General features: G+C 42.5%; 2 protein-coding genes across 2 annotated transcripts; both read right to left on the bottom strand.

The window, feature by feature from the left end:
* Positions 1 to 274: 274 nt before the first annotated feature.
* LOC123453242 (zinc finger protein 726-like) lies at positions 275 to 5,296 on the bottom strand. The gene is made up of 3 exons (XM_045142941.1): positions 5,200 to 5,296; positions 4,229 to 4,300; positions 275 to 2,397 (listed from the first exon to the last, which is right to left on the bottom strand). The coding sequence occupies exons 1-3, from the start codon at positions 5,231 to 5,233 to the stop codon at positions 890 to 892; spliced, it is 1,614 nt and encodes a 537-aa protein (XP_044998876.1). The 5' UTR covers positions 5,234 to 5,296; the 3' UTR covers positions 275 to 889.
* Positions 5,297 to 8,407: 3,111 nt separating this feature from the next.
* Positions 8,408 to 19,347, bottom strand: LOC101598003 (zinc finger protein 58-like). Its single transcript, XM_045143490.1, has 5 exons — positions 19,329 to 19,347; positions 18,588 to 18,775; positions 17,152 to 17,278; positions 16,370 to 16,465; positions 8,408 to 10,909 (listed from the first exon to the last, which is right to left on the bottom strand). Exons 1-5 carry the CDS (start codon positions 19,345 to 19,347, stop codon positions 9,390 to 9,392), a joined length of 1,950 nt encoding a protein of 649 aa, XP_044999425.1. The 3' UTR covers positions 8,408 to 9,389.
* Positions 19,348 to 19,520: the final 173 nt, after the last annotated feature.

Here is a 19,520-nt window from a genome sequence, read left to right as displayed (position 1 = left end):
CCAGTCTGTTTGGCTAGCCTCAAAAAAAAAAAAAAAAAATTGAAAGAGGAAGAGGCAGAGAGAGAGAGAATGGGCACACCAGGGCCTCCAGCCACTGCGAACAAATTCCAGATGCGTGCACCACCTTGTGTATCTGGCTTACATGGGTACTAGGGAATCAGAACTGGGTCCTTGGGCTTCACAGGCAAGCACCTGAACTACTAAGCCATCTCTCCAGCCCATAAATTTGGATTTTTAAATTTTTATTCTTTTTTTTTTTCGAGGTAGAGTCTTGTTCTAGCCCAGGTTGACCTGGAATTCACTATGTAGTCTCAGGGTGACCTTAAACTCATGGCAATCCTCCTATTTCTGCCTCCTGAGTGCTGGGATTAAAGGCATGCAGTACCACACCCAACTGTAAATTTGGATTTTTAACAAATTTACATCCTTTAAGAGATACCTACCAATCATCATCTATTTCTTTCAATCAGATCAACTAACGATGTCTAGTACATTATAACCAGGAGTCCAAGGTTTTGTAATATTTTGCATATTTGTAAGACTCCCATACACTAAGCCTTTTATGTAAGATTTAAGACACAGGCAATTATTTCAATATATTCTTTATATTTGTAATAGTATTTCAATGCTAAATGTCTGGTTGTTCTGGGAGCTGTATGATGGGCCTTGAAGATGCCTTTCCAACATGGATACTTAGGTGTTAGGCTTCTGGCATAATCCCTACATTTCTAGTATTTCCCTCATGTACGAGTCTATCAGTGTCAAGTAAAGTGCAAATGCTAAAGACTTCACCATATTCCTGGCACATCTAGGGTTTGTCTCCTGTATGAATTACCTAGTGCTGAGTAATGGCTGATCTACTATCAAAGGTTTGCCACTCTTTGCACTATTAGGGCTTCACTCGAGTATGAATATCCTGGTGCCGCTTAAGGTTTGAGGAAGTGACAAAATCTTTGCCACATACTTTACATACATATGGTCTCTCTCCAGTATGGATTTTCTGGTGTCGATTAAGTTGTGAAGAGCAGTAATAGGCTTGACCACATTCCTTACAACTATAGGGCTTCTCTCCAGAATGAATTTTCTGATGTAGAGAAAGGGTTGAGCGATTATTAAAGGCTTTGCCACAATCTTGACAACTATAGGGTCTCTCTCCAGTATGAATTATCTGATGCCGATTAAGCTGTGAAGAACAGTAATAGGCTTTTCCACAGTCCTTACATCTATAGGGTTTCTCTCCGGTATGGATTCTTTGATGTTTGGTAAGATCCGAAGAACGGATAAAGTCCTTGCCACATTGTTTACACACATAGGGCTTCTCTCCAGTATGAATTCTCTGATGCTCATTAAGCTGTGAGGAACATTTAAAGCGTTTATCACATTCTCTGCATCTATAAGGCAGCCCTTCCCAGTGAATTTTCATATGTTGGATCAAGTATGCAGAACACTTAAAGGTTTTGTCACATTCTTTACATTTGTAGGGCTTCTCTTCTGTGTGGATTATCTGGTGTTGAGTAAGTGTTCCTCGACGACTGAAGGTTTCTCCACATTCTTGGCATTTGTAGGGTCTCTCCCCAGTATGAATTATATGGTGCTGAAAAAGTGTTGAGTGATATTTAAAGGCTTTGCCACATTCATCACATTTATAGGGTTTCTCCCCTGTATGAATTATTTGGTGTTGAGTGAGGATTGAGTATGTCGTAAAAGCTTTGCCACATTCATGACATTTGTATGGTTTCTCCCCTGAATGAATCATATGATGTCGAGTGAGGTTTGTATTACTATTGAAGTCTTTGCCACATTCTTTACATTTATAAGGTTTTGCTCCACTGTGAACTATTTGGTGTCGAGTAAGAATTGATGGGTATTTAAAGGTTTTGCCACATTCTTTACATTTGTGGGGTTTCTCCCCAGTATGGATCATCTGGTGTTGAGTAAGAACTGAACATGCATGAAAGGCTTTGCCACATTCATCACATTTGTATGGCTTCTCTCTCTTATGAGTTATCTGGTGTCGAGTGAGGTTTGTACTTTTGTTGAAGGCTTTGTCACACAGTTGGCATTTGTATGGTTTCTGTCTTTTATGAGTTACCTGGTGTCGAGTGAGGTTTGTGCTTCTATTGAAAGCTTTGCCACATTCTTTACATTTGAATGGTTTTGTTCCAGTGTGAATTATTTGGTGTACAGTAAAGGTTGAATGATATTTAAAGGCTTTTCCACAATCTTTACATCTATAGAGCTTATCTTCATGAACCCTCTGATGGTGGTCACAGGTTGAATCAATAAAAGCACTTCTACATTCTCTATGTTTGTAAGACTTTTCTTGAATATGGACATCGTGATGGATGGTTAGTTGATCAACATCTTCCACAGATGTGTTATATTTCCAAAGGCTCTCTGGAAAAGAGTACACTCAGGTTTATGATTGGAAACATGATTGAAGTTATAAATTTCATTACATCAAGTGAGAAGTTGTTGGTTTGTTTTTTTTTTAAACTCCAATATAAATATCCTTTTTTTTGGGGGGGGGAGCTTCAAGGTTTCACTCTAGTCCAGACTGGTAAGTATACTTTTAATTATTAGCATAAAGCTGAAAAGGCCTCATTAATGGCCTTCCCAATTTTATTATGCATGTAAAAGATTGCTTAAGTAATTTTATCTGAATTATAGCTAAAATTTTGACTAGTCAATAGTAGGTCACACATGTAAGCACAGCAGTTGGGAGATTGAAGCATGAGGATTAAAATGACTTCAACGCTAGTGTGGACTACAAAGCATGTGCCCAGCCAGTCTGGAATGAATGAATGAATGTATGAGTGAATGAATACCATATATACATATACATATATATATATCAGGATTAAAGGCATGCACCTCCACATCTGGCTAAAAATTTTGTTATTTTTCAAAGCTTGATGTGAATATTTATTAAACACATTGTTTCTTTTTTCTTTCTTTAGGTTTTTTGAGACAGAGTCTCATTCTAGCACAGGCTAACCTGGAATTCACTGGGTAGTCTCACGTTGGTCCTGAACTCATGGTGATCCACCTACCTCTGCCTCCTGAGTGCTGGGATTAAAGGCATGCACCGTCACACCTGACAAGTTGAACACATGTTTTCTTTTTTCTTTTCTTTCTTTTTTTTTTTTTTGAGGTAGGGTTTCACTCTGGTCCAGGCTGACCTGGAATTAACTCTGTCTTCTCAGGGTGGCCTTGAACTCATGGCGATCCTCCTACCTCTGCCTCCCGAGTGCTGGGATTAAAGGCGTGCGCCACCACACCCGGCTCACATGTTTTCTTAATGGCAACTTTCACAAACTGAGGGATTTTTTTCCTTAATGCTGAAATTAAAGGCATGTGCTACCACACCTCACACAAACTGAGTTATTTTCTGGAATGTGGCACACACACAAAGCAATGAAAAGTCTGCAGGAAGGCCTTTGGCTGTTACCACCAACGTGCTGAGACATCACTGAAGACGAGGAGGTTTAAAAGTTTTACATAACGATTTCCTTCAAAATGAAATCTTTCATCCTTGAGGGAAGCTCTTAAGACTCAGGAGGCAGGGCTGGAGAGATGGCTTAGCAAGTAAGGTGCCCACCTGCAAAGCTAACGGACCCAGGGTAGTTGCTCCAGGACCCATGTAAACCAGACGCACAAGGTGGTGCATGCATCTGGAGTTTGTTTGCAGTGGTTGGAGGCCCTGGCGCGCCCATCCTCTCTCTCTTTCTGCCTCTTTCTCTCTCAGATAAATAATTTTTAAAAGGACTCAGGAGGCAAACAAAGCATGGAAAGCTGAAACTTGCAATAGTCACAGATCCCTCATCTTCAGAGGCAGTAAACAGCTGCTGGGGGAGAGATCCTCGGACCAGCTGTCTGCAAGTCATGCGGTGAGGTGGCCATCTAGGATGGGGGGGCATGGTGATGCAGATGCCTTTGAGTTAGCCAAGCTCCTGTAAGTAACCCTAATAATTGCATTGGTTTATAAAAACTGAATTGTGGTGCAATGATCCTTTGGTGTCTCATCTGTGCCCTATCTAGGGTGAATAAATGCATGTTCTCAGTTCTTGAAGGAAAAGGTTTCACACAGCAAACACTTCGAGACATAATAAACATAATTAGATTTTCCTTTTATGATGCCATGAGAAATAATGTAGGCTCCTGAAAATTCATTTCCATGAACACAGCCTCACTGATCACCTGTGTCCTCTGATTCATTCCTACCTACCTGAATATGTGGCTCCAGGCTCATTTCTTTGCTCCAGAAATGTGACCAGATATGGCTTACAGACAGCAAGACCTGTTGATTAGAAAATGGAAAATAAGATGGGTGGGGTGGTACATGTCTTTAACCCCAGCACTTGGGAAGCAAAGGAGGAAGATCACAGTAAGTTTGAGGCCACTCTGAGATTACATAGTGACTTTCAAGTCAGCCTGGGCCAGAGAGAGACCCTACCTCGAAAAACCAAAAACAGGAAGAAGAAAATGAAAAATAGCTGGGTGTGGTGGTGCAAGCCTTTAATCCCAGCACTGGAGAAGCAGAGATACAAGAATTGTTGTAAGTTAGGAGAGAAGAGGAGATATAACAGAATGTTCCAAGAAATCATTTCTCCAGTTATCTCCAGACATATACATTAGAATACTGTGAAGAAGTCTCAATTTTGACACAGGTCTGAATGGAAAAAAACAAACAAACAAAAAACCCAGGGTTAAACTGGACTTTGAAGATGTAGGTTATATTATATCATGGTGCTGAATTTCTAAAATTACTACTAGTTAAGAGTGAAGGGAGGCTAGGTCCTCAAGAAAGAGAATTATAAATAAGATATGTAATTTAAAATGATCTTGTTGGGCTGGACAGATGGCTTAGCAGTTAAAGCGTTTACCTGCAAAGCCAAAGGACCCAGGTTTTATTCCCCAGTACCCATGTAAGACAGATGCACAAGGTGGCACATGCATTGGGAGTTTGCAGTAGCTAGAGACCCTGGTGTGCCCATTCTCTCTCCCTCTCTCTCAAATAAATGAATTTTTTTTTTTTTTACATTATCTTGTCCACAGCATTAACCCTGAAATACTTTTCCTCAAGTGTAGGAATTTCAAATATCTTCATGCAAGAGACACTCTCAAGATATTGTGCACAAAAGAAGGATATTAGAAGTTGATAGACAACTAAGAATCCTGTAAGGTAGTGATCCTTACCCAGGGAAACAAGGTTTCTGTAGTTCTCCAACATCACATCCCTATACAAATTCCACTGAGCACAGTCTAGGCATTTCCACTCCTCTGGAGAGAACTCAATGGACACATCCTTGAAGGACAACAGCTCCTGAAATAGCAGTGGACAGCACAGTGACCATAGGCACAGCACATAATTTGACAGAATGAGTAAGGAGACCAGACTATGATGCGATGTATTCAAGAAACTTTTGTTTGTTTTGACTTTTGAGATAGGGTTTCACTCTAGCCAGGCTGACCTGGAATTCTCTATGTGTAGACTCAAGGTGTCCTCAAACTACCAGTGATTGTCCTACCTCTGCCTCCCAACTGCTGGGCTTAAAGGTGTATGTCACCATTTCCAGTTTTCAAGAAACTTTAAAATAGTGTAGTGTCTTCTCATGCATTACCATAAGTTGAGAAAGAGAATTTCATTGATCCACTAACTCGGGATAGAAAGGACAGGGGATTCAATTTGAAATGTAAAATTAAGCTGGGCATGGTGGCACATGCTTTTAATCCCAACACTTGGGAGACAGAGGTAGAAGGATCGCCATGAGTTTGAGGCCACTCTGAGACTACATAGGGAATTTCAGATCAGCCTTGGTTAGAGCAAGACCCTACCTAGAAAAACTAAAATTAATAAATAAAATAAAATATAAAAACAAGACATCAACACAGAAATACACACACACACATACATTTATTTGCATTCGCTCATTGCACAATTTTCTTTTTATAAAAATATATTATTTATTTACTTGAGAGAGAGAAAGAGGTAGAGAGAGAAAGAGAGAATGGGCATGGCACGGCCTCCAGCCACTGCAAATAAACTCCAGATGCATGCGCCCCTTTGTGCATCTGGCTTATGTGAGTCCTGGAGAGTCGAACCAGTATCCTTTAGCTTTGCAGGCAAATGTCTTAACCACTAAACCAACTCTCCAGGCCTGCACAAGTGTTTTTTTTCAAATGAGAGTGCCCATACATAAGAGAGAGAGAAATGTCACACCAGGGCCTCCAACCACTGCAACTGAACTCCAGACACGTGCATCATCTTGTGCACATTTGAGGCCTTGTGTACTTGCATCATTGTGTGTATCTGATCTACATGGGGCCTGGAGAATTGAACGTAGGTCCTTAGGCTTTGCAGGCAAGTGCCTTAACCACTAAACAATCTCTCCTGCTGCGCGCGCATGTGTGTGTGTGTATGTGTTTATGGGCATGCTTAGCCTCGTGCTACTACAAATGAATGTCAGACACTTGGGTAAAGTTTAAAATATATATATTTTATTTATTCATTTGCAAGAAGATAAAGACAGAAAAACAAAAAGGGTGTGCTAGGGCTTCTAGCCCCTGCAAATGAACTTGATGCATCACCATTTTATGCATCTGGCTTTATGTGGGTACCAGGGAATTGAACTCAGGTCTTTAAGCTTTGCAGGCAAGTACCTTAACTGCTGAGCCATCTCTCCAGCCCCTCCCCCCTCCTTTTACTGGACCACTTAAAAAAATATATATTATTAATATTATGATTTATTTATTTGCACCAGGGTCTTCGGCCATTGCAAACAAACTCCAGACACATGTGTCACCTTGGGTATTTGGCTTATATGGGTCCTGGGGAGTTGAACCTGGTTCCTTCGGCTTTGCAGGCAAGCGCCTTGGCTGCTAAGCCATCTCTCCAGCCCTGGACCACTTTTTCTGCCTGGTTTAGGAAATGAAGCCAGGCTGGGGCTAAGGTCCCAAGAAGAGTGAAATGTCTGGTGAAAACCAGGCAAAGGGGAAGCTCTTTGACGAACAGGAGTTGGAAACTCTGAGCTAGTCTCTTGATAGCTGAATGCAGACACCCTTTCCCTTCAACAGTAGGGGAGCTCAACACCTCAGCTAACACAATAAAGCTCTCAGGAGGGCAAGCCTTTCACATTCCTCAAGCCCACACAAAGCCCAATGGGGGGAGCTTTAGTCCCCTACCTGGTTTGAATTTGGCCTTGGTAGAAGGATACTCAGGCTATAGACCTGAAATTCACTATCGGGGCTGGAGAGATGGCTCAGTGGTTAAGGCGCTTGCCTGCAAAGCCTAACAACCCAAACCCACCGCGTCCCGCGTCGGCACTGGAGCAGGGGAAACAGAGCGCGAAAAGCTTCCCCGCCCGAGACGGCCGTGGGCTCCGCCGTCCCGTGCAGGGTCGTCCGGGCACCGAGGAGACGTCGCGAGCAGCGAGCGTGCGGAGCCGCGGGGGACAGGGAGGCGGCAGGGGCCGCAGCTCAGCTCTGCACCGCGGCCTGAGGGCCGGGCCCAGCCCCGAGGAACGCCCGCCCGCCCGCCGCGCACGAAGCTCGGGGGAAGGAGGGCCGGGGAGCCCGGGGCGCAGCGCCCTCGGGACCGAAGGACGAGCTGCGGGGCCGCGGCCCAGGCGGGACGCTCCGCGGCCTCCACGCGGGACTCACCATGGCCGGGCTGCGGGCGGTGCCGGCGTCGGCCGCGGTCACCGCTGACAGGCCGCAGCGGGAGGCGGGACTCCCGGCGCACCGGCTCCGTCTGGGCGGCGCCCAAAGCCCGCGACTGCAGAGCCCGCCCCGCCGCTCTGCGCCTGCGCGTCAGCGCCGCCAACAGGCTCTGAGCGACGGTGCAAGGTACCAACCCAAGGCTGAGTCAGGCGGAAGGGACAGTTCTGGGAGCAACAATATTGTTTGATTCCCGAGTACCCATGTAGAGCCAGATGCACAAGGTGGCACATGAACCTGGAGTTCCTTTGCAGGGGCTGTAGGCCCTTGTGTGCCCATTCTCTCTGTGTAGGGCGTGGTGGCACACACCTTTAATCCCAGCACACAGGAGGCAGAGGTAGAAAGATGTCTGTTCAGGGCCAGCCTACACCTACATAGTGAATTCCAGGTCAGCATGGACTAGAGGGAGATCTTACCTCAAAAAAAAAAAAAAAAAAAAACAACACAGGAATATGTTCCATACTATTTTAATTTATAGGTCACAATATTCCCAATTGTGTTATGTTTCCATGTCCTTGAGGAAGGATGTTCAATGTCTGTGACATTCAACACATACCATTGATGACACATTAACAAACATTCACTTTAAAAATAGTTTATTTATGAGACAGGGGGAGGGAGAGAATAGACACACCAGGGCCTCCAGGTACTGCAAACAAACTCTAGATGCATGCATCACCATGTGCATCTGGCTTATAGGGGTACTAGGGAATAGAACCTGTGTCTGTAGGCTTCGTAGACAAGCACCTTAATTGCTAAGCCATCTCTCCAGCCCCAAGAACCATTCTCTTTTGCTTAACTAAAAATAGTTCACACAAAAGAGTATTTCAAAATCCAACCATTCTCTTTTAACTAAAAATAATTTACACAAAATACAGAGTATTTCAAAATCCATTCTATAGTCTATTAACTTATTGTTCAGAGAGAATGACCTGAGAATTTGCTTTGTGTAGTTTCTGACAGTTGCAAAATTTAGTAAATTTGGATTTACAACAAATTTATGTCTTTTCAGAGCTAATTAAAGACTGACATTTGTGTTCTATTTCTTTCACACACATTAATGATGTTCAATAAGTCTAACATTTTGCATTCCACATAGAGCGATGGGGTTGCTGTCCTATACTAATTGTTTTATGCATATTAAAGTCTGAGTAAAACCTTTGTTACAGGGATGAAGAGATGACAGCTCAGCAGTTCAGGCACTTGCCTGCAAAAACCCAATGAATCAGGTTCAGTTCCCCAGTACACACGTAAAACCAGATACACAGAATGGCACATACATTTGGAGTTTGGTTATAGCAGCTGGAGGTCCTAGTACACCCATCCACATTCTCTTACTTGCAAATAAATAAAAATTTAAAAAATAAGACAAAAAAATCATTACATTCTGTACCATATAAAAGGATTTCAAGTATATCGTCTGGCTGTTCTGGGGAGGGGACATATGCTTGGATTGTAGGTGTTCAGTCACTGTTGTGTAACTCCTTAAAGTTGTCCACAATCCTTACATTTGTATTGTTTCCTTCGTGGGCTGATAGATTCAAGGGCTGTGCAATTCTTTAATGGTTTTGCCAGATTCCTTGTATTCAGAAGGGTTTTCTCCTGTGTGAATCATCTGGTCTTTAGAAGGGGTTGAACTACTATTGAAGACTTTGCCCTTCTTCATGCTGCTAGGGCTTCCCTTGAATATGAGTCTTTTCATGCTGCTTAAGATGCCAGCAAGTGATGAAACCTTTGCCACATTCTTTACATGCATGTGGTCTCTCTCCAGTATGAATCTTCTGGTGTCGATAAGCTTGGGAATAACAGTAAAAGGCTTGTCCACATTCTTTACAACTATACGGTTTCTCCCCAGTATGAATTCTCTGGTGTACAATAAGGGTTGAGCGACTATTAAAGGCTTTGCCACATTCTTTACATGCATAGGGTCTTTCTCCAGTATGTATTTTCTGATGCACTTTAAGCTGTTTAGAACCATAATAGGATTTGCCACATTCCTTACAACTATATGGTTTTTCTCCAGTATGAGCATTCTGATGTATAAGAAGGGTTGACCGATTATCAAAGGCTTTGTCACATGCTTGACAATGGTAGCGTCCCTCATAATGGATTCTCTGATGTCGTTTAAGATGGGAAAAACAGTAACAGGCTTTGCCACATTCCTCACATCTATAGGGCGTCTCTCCAGTATGAAGCATCTGATGTTTCCTAAGACATGAAGGACGACGAAAGTCTCTGCCACATTCTTTACATATATAGGGTCTCTCTCCAGTATGAATGATCTGATGGACATTAAGCTGTGAGTAATACTTAAAGCGTTTGCCACACTGGTTGCATATATACGAAAGCCCGTCTCCATGAATTTTCAAGTGCTGAATCAAGTGAACAGAACACTTAAAGGTTTTGTCACATTCACTGCACTTGTATGGTTTTGGTCCAGTATGAATTTTTTCATGTGTAATAAGGTTTGGACGAGATCTGAAAGCTTTGCCACATTCTCTACATTTGTATGGTTTCTCCCCTGTATGAATTAAATAATGCTGACTAAGGTTTGTGTTACTTGTGAAAGCTTTCCCACATTCCTGACATTTGTATGGATTATCTACTGCATGAAGTATACCATGCTGATTAAGGTGTGTATTAGTACTGAAAGCTTTCCCACATTCTTCACATTTGTAAGGATTATCTACCCTATGGAGTATACAGTGCCGATTAAGGGTTGTTTTATTCCTGAAAGCTTTGCCACATTCCTGGCATTTGTATGGTCTCTCTCCAGTATGAATTAGATGATGTTCTTTAAGTTTTATAGGCCTATTGAAGCTTTTGTCACATTCCTTACATTTGTATGTTTTCTCTCCTGTATGAAGTAAATGATGTTGTCTAATATTACCATCAGTTTTGAAGCTTTTCCCACCTTCTTCACTTTTGTACAGTTTTGCACCAGTGTGAAGTACTTTGTGCATAGTTAAGGAGGAATGAGATTTAAAATGTCTGCCACATTCTTTACATCTGTAGGGCTTATCTGCTTTATCAACCCACTGATGTTGGTTTGAGGATGAGTCACTGAGAGAAGCTTTTCTACATTCTTTGTATTTGTAAGGGTTCTGTTGAAAATGGACACCCTGAATGATGGATGCTTTAGAGGACTGCTGAAAGTCTTCTGCAGAATTGCTGTATTTGCCAATGTTTGCTGGAAAAAAAAATACACCAAGATTCACAATTTGAAATATGATTAATGTTGTGAATATCATTATATTAAGAAGTTCTTACCTCCATATTTCTCTTGAATACTGACATTGTGAGAAATGGTTAGTTCTGAGCAATGATAAAAGTAATTGGCAGATTCGCTATATTTGAAAAAGGTTCTCTGGTGGGGGTGAATAACACATTTGGACTCATGAATTGAAATATGATTGTTTTGAATTTCACTACATTGAGAACTTATCTCCAGTATAAATATCCCTAAAGTTATTTACTGTAAAACTGAACAGACTTCATGAATGATCAGTTTTCATTACATATATATTTATTATATATATATATTTCTCATATTTGTATCTGTATTACAGCCAGAAAATACTTATAGACAAAACAGATATGGTAGTTCACACTTTTTTATTTTCTGATTTTATTTGAGACAGAAGGAAGGAGAAAGAGAGAATGGGCATGCCAGGGCCTCCAGCTACTGCAGGCGAACTCCAGACACATGCGCCACCATCTGCATCTGGCTTATGTGGAATCTGGAGAATTGAACCTGGGTCATTAGGTTTTGCAGGCAAGAGCCTTAACTGTAAGCCATTTCTCCAGCCCTTGTTTTTTTGTTTTTTTTTTTTGAAGTAGGGACTTACTCTAGTAAGATATCAGACTGACATGGAATTCAATAAGTAGTCTCAAGGTGGCACTGAACTCATGTGATCCTCCTTCTACTGCCTCCAAGTGCTAGGATTAAAGGTGTGTGCCACCATGCAGGCAGGCCACACTTTTCGTTTTAAAACATTTTAGTTTTATTTATTTATTTATTTGAGAGAGAGAGGAAGAGAGGAAAGAAGAGAATGGGCATGCCAGGGGTCCCAGCCACAACAAATTCCAGATGCATGTGACACCTTGTGCATCTGGCTAACATGAGTCCTGGGGAATTGAACTTGGGTCCTTTGGCTTTGCAGGCAAACGTCTTAACCACTAAGCCATCCCTCCAGCCCTCGGCTCATACTTTTAATCTCAATACTTGGAAGGCCAAGACAAAAGGATCAAATGAGTTCAGGGCATCCAAGGTCAGCCTTTGCTAAATAACAAATTAGTCTCAAAAAATACAAAACAACTGCTGGGCGTGGTGGTTCATGCCTTTAATCCCAGCACTTGGGAGGCAGAGGTAGGAGGATCGCCATGAGTTCAAGGCCACCCTGAGACTCCATAGTGAATTCCAGGTTAGCCTGGGCTAGAGTGAAACCCTTCCTTGAAAAAAAAAAAAATACAAAACAAAATAAAAAAAAAGAAAGAACAACAAAAGCAAAAAACAAAAACCCACAATACTACTATTGAATATGTTTATTTTATTTTAGGGAATGAAAAACTCATTGCTGATGACAGAATAAAGGAACTGTCAGAAAGAAACTCATGCCAGGTGTGATGGTGCATTCCTTGACTCCAGGTCAGTCTGGGCTCTAGTAAGACCCTACCTGGCCAAGGGTGGGGGGAGCCTGATTGACTACATTAACAAATGTATTCTTTAAAATAAAATTGTGAAATAAAAGAGAAATGGATGGATCTGAAAAAGATTATCCTAAATGTTGAAACCAAGGCTCAGAAAGTGAAACATCACATGTGGATCCTAGCTTCCAATAATTTGACTTATAGGTGAGCTATAATAAAAGTCAATTGTAGAGACCAAGAAACTAGAAAGGGGCTAATGAAAGCTAGGTGTGGTGGCACATGCTTTTATCCCCAGCACTCAGGATGCTGAGGTAGGAGGACTGCTATGAGTTCAAGGCCAGCCTGGAACATAGTGAATTCCAGGTCACCCTGGGTTAGAGTGAGAGTCTACCTCCAAAGAGAGAGAGAGAGAGAGAGATTGATTGATTGATTGACAGTTTGGACTAGAGATGGCTAAATGGTTAAGGCACTTGCCTGCAAAGCCTAAAGGACCCAGGTTCATTTACCCAGTACCCATGTAAAGCCAGATCCACAAAATGGTCCATGCATCTGGAGTTTGTTTGTAATGGTGTGTAGTTTGAATAGAAGGCCCCAATATATTTAGTGTTTTATTAGTTTGTAGCTTGCATCTGCAGCCACCTGGCTAGAGGCAATGTCACTGGATAGGTCTTAGGGTCCAGCCCTAAAGTATGGTGATGGGCCTAAAATTCCAATCTAAAGATATGAAAAGTGCCTAGTTCCACCTGGAATTCCTGAAGTGTGCTGTGTGGCTTTTGGCTTGGGGCTTTTTCTCTCTGCTTGGACCTGTGAAAGCAGGGCTAGCTTCTTCTGCCATTATGGAACTTCACTGGATCTTTAAGCCTCAATAAATATTCCTTCCTCCATAATTGTGCCTGGTTTAGAAGTTCATCTCAGCGAACCTGAAGCTGACTACTACAAATGGCTTGAAGCCCTAACATGCTTTCTCTCTGCTTGCATATAAATTAATAAATTAATTAATTAATAGAGTTTCTCAGCTCTTGGGAGGCTGCGGTAGGTGAATTGCTTTGAGTTTGAGGCCAATCTTGGACCACAGAATGACTGCCAGGTCAACTTGGCCTAAAATGAGACCCCCATCTCAAAACCACTTTCCCAACCCCTAAATCCACTACCCCCACCAAAAAGAAAAGAATTTGGATAAAAATATCTTGTGAAGATGGGTAATGTTTCCACAAGCCATAAATTGTCACTAGAACAATTTGAGTGCCTGAGGTGTGATACTTTCTATAGAGTTGTTACCCAAGTAGCCCCTTGTGTCTGCCTAAGAGAACTAGATGGTAAAACCCTATTCCTGAAGACTGCACATGCTCGGTCACAGGATACTGAGCAATCAAGCTGGAGCTGAGCTGGAAGACTCTTTCCTGTTGACTATCAGGATGCTGGAAAGACCTGTGCAGCCTGTTGCAGAAGTCATGAAACTGTGTTAACCAGCAATGGACCCTACAAGCTTTATGACTAGCCAACCAGGCCATATTGTGGACGGGTGCAACAGTGGTATGTCAATTATAAGGGAAACCAAGCTCTCAATTTGGACTGGAGGCCCATTCCATGGGAAGTAATTCCTACCTGAAACTGAAAACCTAATCAAAAGTGTAAGGCTGGAAAGGTCATAAGCCTACGGGTAGATGGAATATTACTATTGCCTTGCTAAATAGATATATTATGACCACCAAACTGTCCTCTAAATACTTACATTTGTGTCTATATCTATATATGTATTCACATATAATAGCTAAAAAACATTTTTTAAATATTCAAAATGTTAAACAATCAGTAAAATAAGTATTGAAAGTACTTTCAGATTCCATTGCACTCTAATTCATATGGCTATCATCAGATCAAATGACAATAAATGTTTGCAAAGATATGGGGAAGGAGAATTCTTATTCACTGTTGGAGGGAGTATAAACTGGTGAAATCACATCTGTTGTTTTTTTTAATTATTTATTTATTTGAGAGAGAGAGAAAAAAACAGGCAGATTGATAAGTGTGTGCAGGCATGCCAGGGCCTCCAGCCACTGCAAACTCCAGATGCATGTGACACATTGTGCTTCTGGCTTATGTGGGTACTGGGGAATCGAACCTGCACCCTTAGGCTTTGCTGGTAAGTGCCTTAACCGCTAAGCCATCTCTCCAGCCTCCTGAAAGCACATCTTTAATGCCAGAAGTTGGGAGGCAGAAATAGGATCACCATGAGTTTGAGGCCACTCTGATATTACATAGTGAATTCCAGGTCAGCCTGGGTTGGAGTGAGACCCACCCCCCCCCCAAAAAAAAAGAAAGAAAAGCATGCATTTTAAATGATTGACATTATGGGGATGACATACAATATTCATAAACCTTCATTATAATCATGTATACAAAGCTCAAATAAATATAATGAACATATAAATGATATAAGAGAAACTTTAATGCTATTAACATATTACAATGATTTAACATTGCTTTTAAAAATTGTAAACAAATTTTCTTTTTTTCCTAAATTTTCTGAAACTCAAAAAGCACTGAAGGGACTGGAGAGATAGCTTAGCAGTTAAGGCATTTGTCTGCAAAGCCAAGCGACCTCAGTTCAATTGCCCAAGACCCATGTAAGCCAGATGCACAAGGTGGCACATGCATCTGGAGTTCACTTGCAGTGGTTAGAGGTCTCTCAAATTAAAAAAAAAGCAATGAAACCAGGCATGGTGCATGCCTTTAATCTCAGCACTCCAGAGACTAACACAGGGGGATCATTGTGAACTTGAGGGCAGCCTGGGACTACAGAGTGAGTTCTAGGTCAGCCTGGGTTCGAGTGAAACACTACCTAACAAAAAAAACTAAGGGGAGCTGGGTATGGTGACGCACGCCTTTAATCCCAGCACTCAGGAGGCAGAGGTAGGAGGATCACCATGAGTTCAAGGCCACCCTGAGATGACAGAGTTAATTCCAGGTCAGCCTGAACCCGAGTGAGACCCTACCTCAAAAAAACAAAAAATAAAATAAATAAATAAAATAAAATAAGGGGGCTGGAAAGATAGCTTAGTGGTTAAGACAATTACCTGCAAAGCCAAAGGACCTAGGTTCAATTACCCAAGACCCATGTAAGCCAGATGCACAAGGTGGCACATGCATCTAGAGTTCGTTGGAAGCAGCTGGGGGCCCTGGTGCACCCACTCTCTCTGTTCTCTCTCAAATAGGTAAATAAAAATAAAATATTTTTTTTAAAAGGGGCAGGGGGCTGGAAAGATGGTCAGCTGTGAAGGCACTTGCCTGTGGAGCCTAAGGACTCAGATTTGATTCCCCAGTATGCACATAAGCCAGATACACATGGTGACACATAAGTCTGAAGTTGGTTTGCAGTAACTAGAGGCCTTGGCATGCTCATTCTCTGTCTCTCTCTCTCCATATATCTTCCTCTCTCACTCAAATGAATATATAAATACTTTTTTAAATTAAGGGTTGGAGATATGGCTTAAGGCATTAGGCGCCTGTGAAGCTTAAGGACCCAGGTCTGATTCCCCAGTACCCATATAAGCTAAATGCACAAGGTGGCACATGCGTTTGTTTGCAGTGGCTGAAGGCCTTTGTGTGCCTATTCTCTACCTGCCTCTCTCTCCCCCTCTCAAGTAAATAAATAAATAAATAAAATTTAAAAAGAAAGAAAAAATATATTATTGTAATACAAAAAGCAATTAAAAAAAAAAAACTCTTCAGATCAGGCAGATCATCCCATGAAGGACTTAGGCTGACACTGTTGGTATGCTAAGACATCCGGGCAGCAGCAGGAGGCAGCTCTGAAAACTTAGTAGCATGATAAACAAAGGGCAGATGATGTCCTCCTCTAATACCAAGAGAAATAACTAGGCTCTTAAAAAGTCATCTCCATGAACACAGAACCTCCAACCCACATTGTAAATCCTAACTTCCTCCCTGTCCTTCAGACCTCTCACCTGTGTCCTCTGATTCATTCATTTCTACCTACCTGGATATGTGGTCCTAGGCTCTTTAATCTCAACATTCCAAGGTTGCTTTGATTGTTCCAAAATGGTGACCAGGTATGGTTTACACACAGCAAGACCTGTTGATTTGAAGATGAAAAATGATGCTTGCATGGGATTCACCCAATAACTACTAACATTTGTACACCAGCATGGTGTTCTGTAGGAAAAGAAGACAGAACAGAATGTTGTAGAAAATTATTTCTGCAGCTACATCCAAACATACACATTAGAACACTGGCGCAGAACTTTCAATTTGGAGATTCTAAACTTGTACACATGAACAAAAGAAAAGAAAAGGGGAAGAAATAAACTTTAAAGGTATAAGCCACATTACATGATGCCAATTAATTTCTAAAATTAGAACTAATCTAGAGTGAAGGAAGGATCCTTTGCCTAGAAAGAAAATTATAAAAAAGAAAGGTAATTAAAATGATCACGTCCAAAGAGCCAACACCAAAGTATTTTTCCTCAATTGTAGGAATCTGAAATACCTTCAGAGGAAGGAGAAAATCTCAAGAAAAATTCTACAAAAGAAAAGAAGGAAATTAGATGTGGACAGGCAATTCAGAATTCTGTAGTACAGCCTGGCACAGGGACACATGCCTTTGATTCCAGCACTGTGGAGGATGAGGTAGGATGATATACAAGATTTCCAGGCCAGTCTGAGGTACAGAATGACTTCCAGGTTAGCCCGGACTAGAGTGAGACCATGTCTTGAAAGAATAAACACACAAAAAAGAATCTGTAGGGCAGAGATCCTCACCCAGAAAGACAAGGTTTCTGTAGTTCTCCAACATCACATCCCTATACAAATTCCACTGAGAAGGGTCTAGGCATTCCAGCTCCTCTGGAGAGAAATCAACGGACACATCCTTGAATGACAACAGATCCTGAAATAAAAATGGATACCAAACTGACTATGTGATCACAGGCACAGTATTTAATTTCTCAGACAATGAAATGAATTTAGGCGACCTGACTTTGATGTAGACAAGTGCCCGGAAGTAATGAAGAAATGCTTTAACATAATAATATAACCCCTTATTCGTATCTTCAGCTGAGGGAAGGTGGAAAAGATACGACAACTTATTCACTCTATGTAAAATTGGGGCTGGAGAGATGTCTCAACAGTTAGGTGCTTGCCTACAAAGCCTAATACCTGGGTTCGATTGCCCAGAAACCATATAAAGCCAGATAAACTGAGGTTCATGCATATGGAGTTTGTTAACAGCGGCTGGAGGCCCTGGTGTGCCCATTCTCTCTGTTTCTCTTCTCTCTCTGCTTGCAAATAGATAAGATATTTAAATAAATAAATCTAAAATTAAAGTGATCAAAATAGAAATGCAAAAGTTTAGTATTAACAACATGATGAGAAAGTGAGGATGAATTAAGAGAGACTCCTTAACTTTTAATGGAAGGAGCCAAGAGCGAGCAATTTAATTAACATGAAACGTACATGTGGACTGAGTAGTCTTACTATGATCCTGGATTGTGGATTATGTACCACTCCCATGAGTCATACCAAAGTGCTGAGGGGCAGTATTTGAATATACTAGAAGAATGTACAAAGAATAATTCATAGGCTTTTAAAAAAACTTTTAACGTGAAGAAGAGGCAATAAAATAATGCAAAGAGTGCCATTCGTGTGGAGAAGTGAAATGTTGGGCTTTACACTGTAACTCTGCTTCAAATTCAGTAGCCAAGATAAGGAAACCCGAGGAGAGCCCGAAGACAGAGCACGTGAAAGATTCCTGCCAGACTCCGGGACCCCGAGCTCGCAGCCAGCTCTCCCCCAGCACAGAACCCGGGAGCTGACGTCCACGACGCCAGCAACGAGACAGACGTGGCTGCGCTGGGCACCGGGCTCGGGAAGTCCGCCAGGGGAAGCGCAACCCAAACCCACCGTGCCCCGGGTCGGCGCTGGAGCAGCGCGGACAGAGGCGCGAAAAGTTTCCCCACGGGCGAGCAGCGAGCGAGCGGAGCCGCGGGGGACACGGAGGCGGCAGGAGCCGCGGCTCAGCTCTGCACGGCGGCCTGCGGGCCGGGCCCAGCCCCGAGGAACGCCCGCCCGCCCGCCGCGCACGAAGCTCGGGGGAAGGAGGGCCGGGGAGCCCGGGGCGCAGCGCCCTCGGGACCGAAGGACGAGCTGCGGGGCCGCGGCCCAGCCGGGACGCTCCGCGGCCTCCACGCGGGACTCACCATGGCCGGGCTGCGGGCGGTGCCGGCGTCGGCCGCGGTCACCGCTGACAGGCCGCAGCGGGAGGCGGGACTCCCGGCGCACCAGCTCCATCTGGGCGGCGCCGCACCCAAAGCCCGCGACTGCAGAGCCCGCCCCGCCGCTCTGCGCCTGCGCGTCAGCGCACAGCGCGCAGCGCCGCCAACAGGCTCTGAGCGACGGTGCAAGGCTGAGTCAGGCCGACGGGACAGTTCTTTTTTTTTTTTTTAATATGTAATGACTGTAGTAATCAGTTTTATTCCACAGATTTGAGCAACTGGGTCTTTAAATATACACAAGTATCAAATGAACTTTCACCCTTACATACAAACAGATCTAATGCAGTTAAAAACACAGGAAATATAAGAGCTATTAGCTATGTATTAACTGAGAAACCACATACAAACCAAAAAATTATGGAAAGAGGCTTAAAGGAGTTGAAGGGATAGGGAGATGTAAAAGAGTTGGGAGCTAGGCCAGTCACACTTTTATGTATTAATAGCTCCAATTCACTTAAGTGTTGACCAGTTAAATTTAAGATTATAAAATACAGGATGTGGGTAGAGTTTACTCTAGTTGGTCATAACTTCCATCTAAGTTGTAGGTCCTTCGGGATAAAATGGATACAGAATTAGCTTCATGTTCTTCAACCTTGCTTTTTTAATAATTGTTTTCAGATTAGATGTAATCCACTTAAAATCCTACAGGTCAGTGGACCTTTTTACCCAACCAAGCATATAGCATGGACCCACCACCCCCTACACCTTGCTGTTATCCAATTTTAAATCAATAAGGAAAGCTTTTAGTCTCACAACTAGTTTACACTTGGAGAACTGGCTTCTCACACACACACTTCTCTGCTAGGAGGCAATGTTAGTGCAGAAGTACAGTACTTCTAGTTTGTTGTTCCAAGTATG

This window comes from Jaculus jaculus, chromosome 2 (assembly GCF_020740685.1).
Source record: "Jaculus jaculus isolate mJacJac1 chromosome 2, mJacJac1.mat.Y.cur, whole genome shotgun sequence".
Classification (NCBI taxonomy): Eukaryota; Metazoa; Chordata; class Mammalia; order Rodentia; family Dipodidae; genus Jaculus; species Jaculus jaculus.
This window is presented reverse-complemented; position numbering and strand designations above follow the sequence as displayed.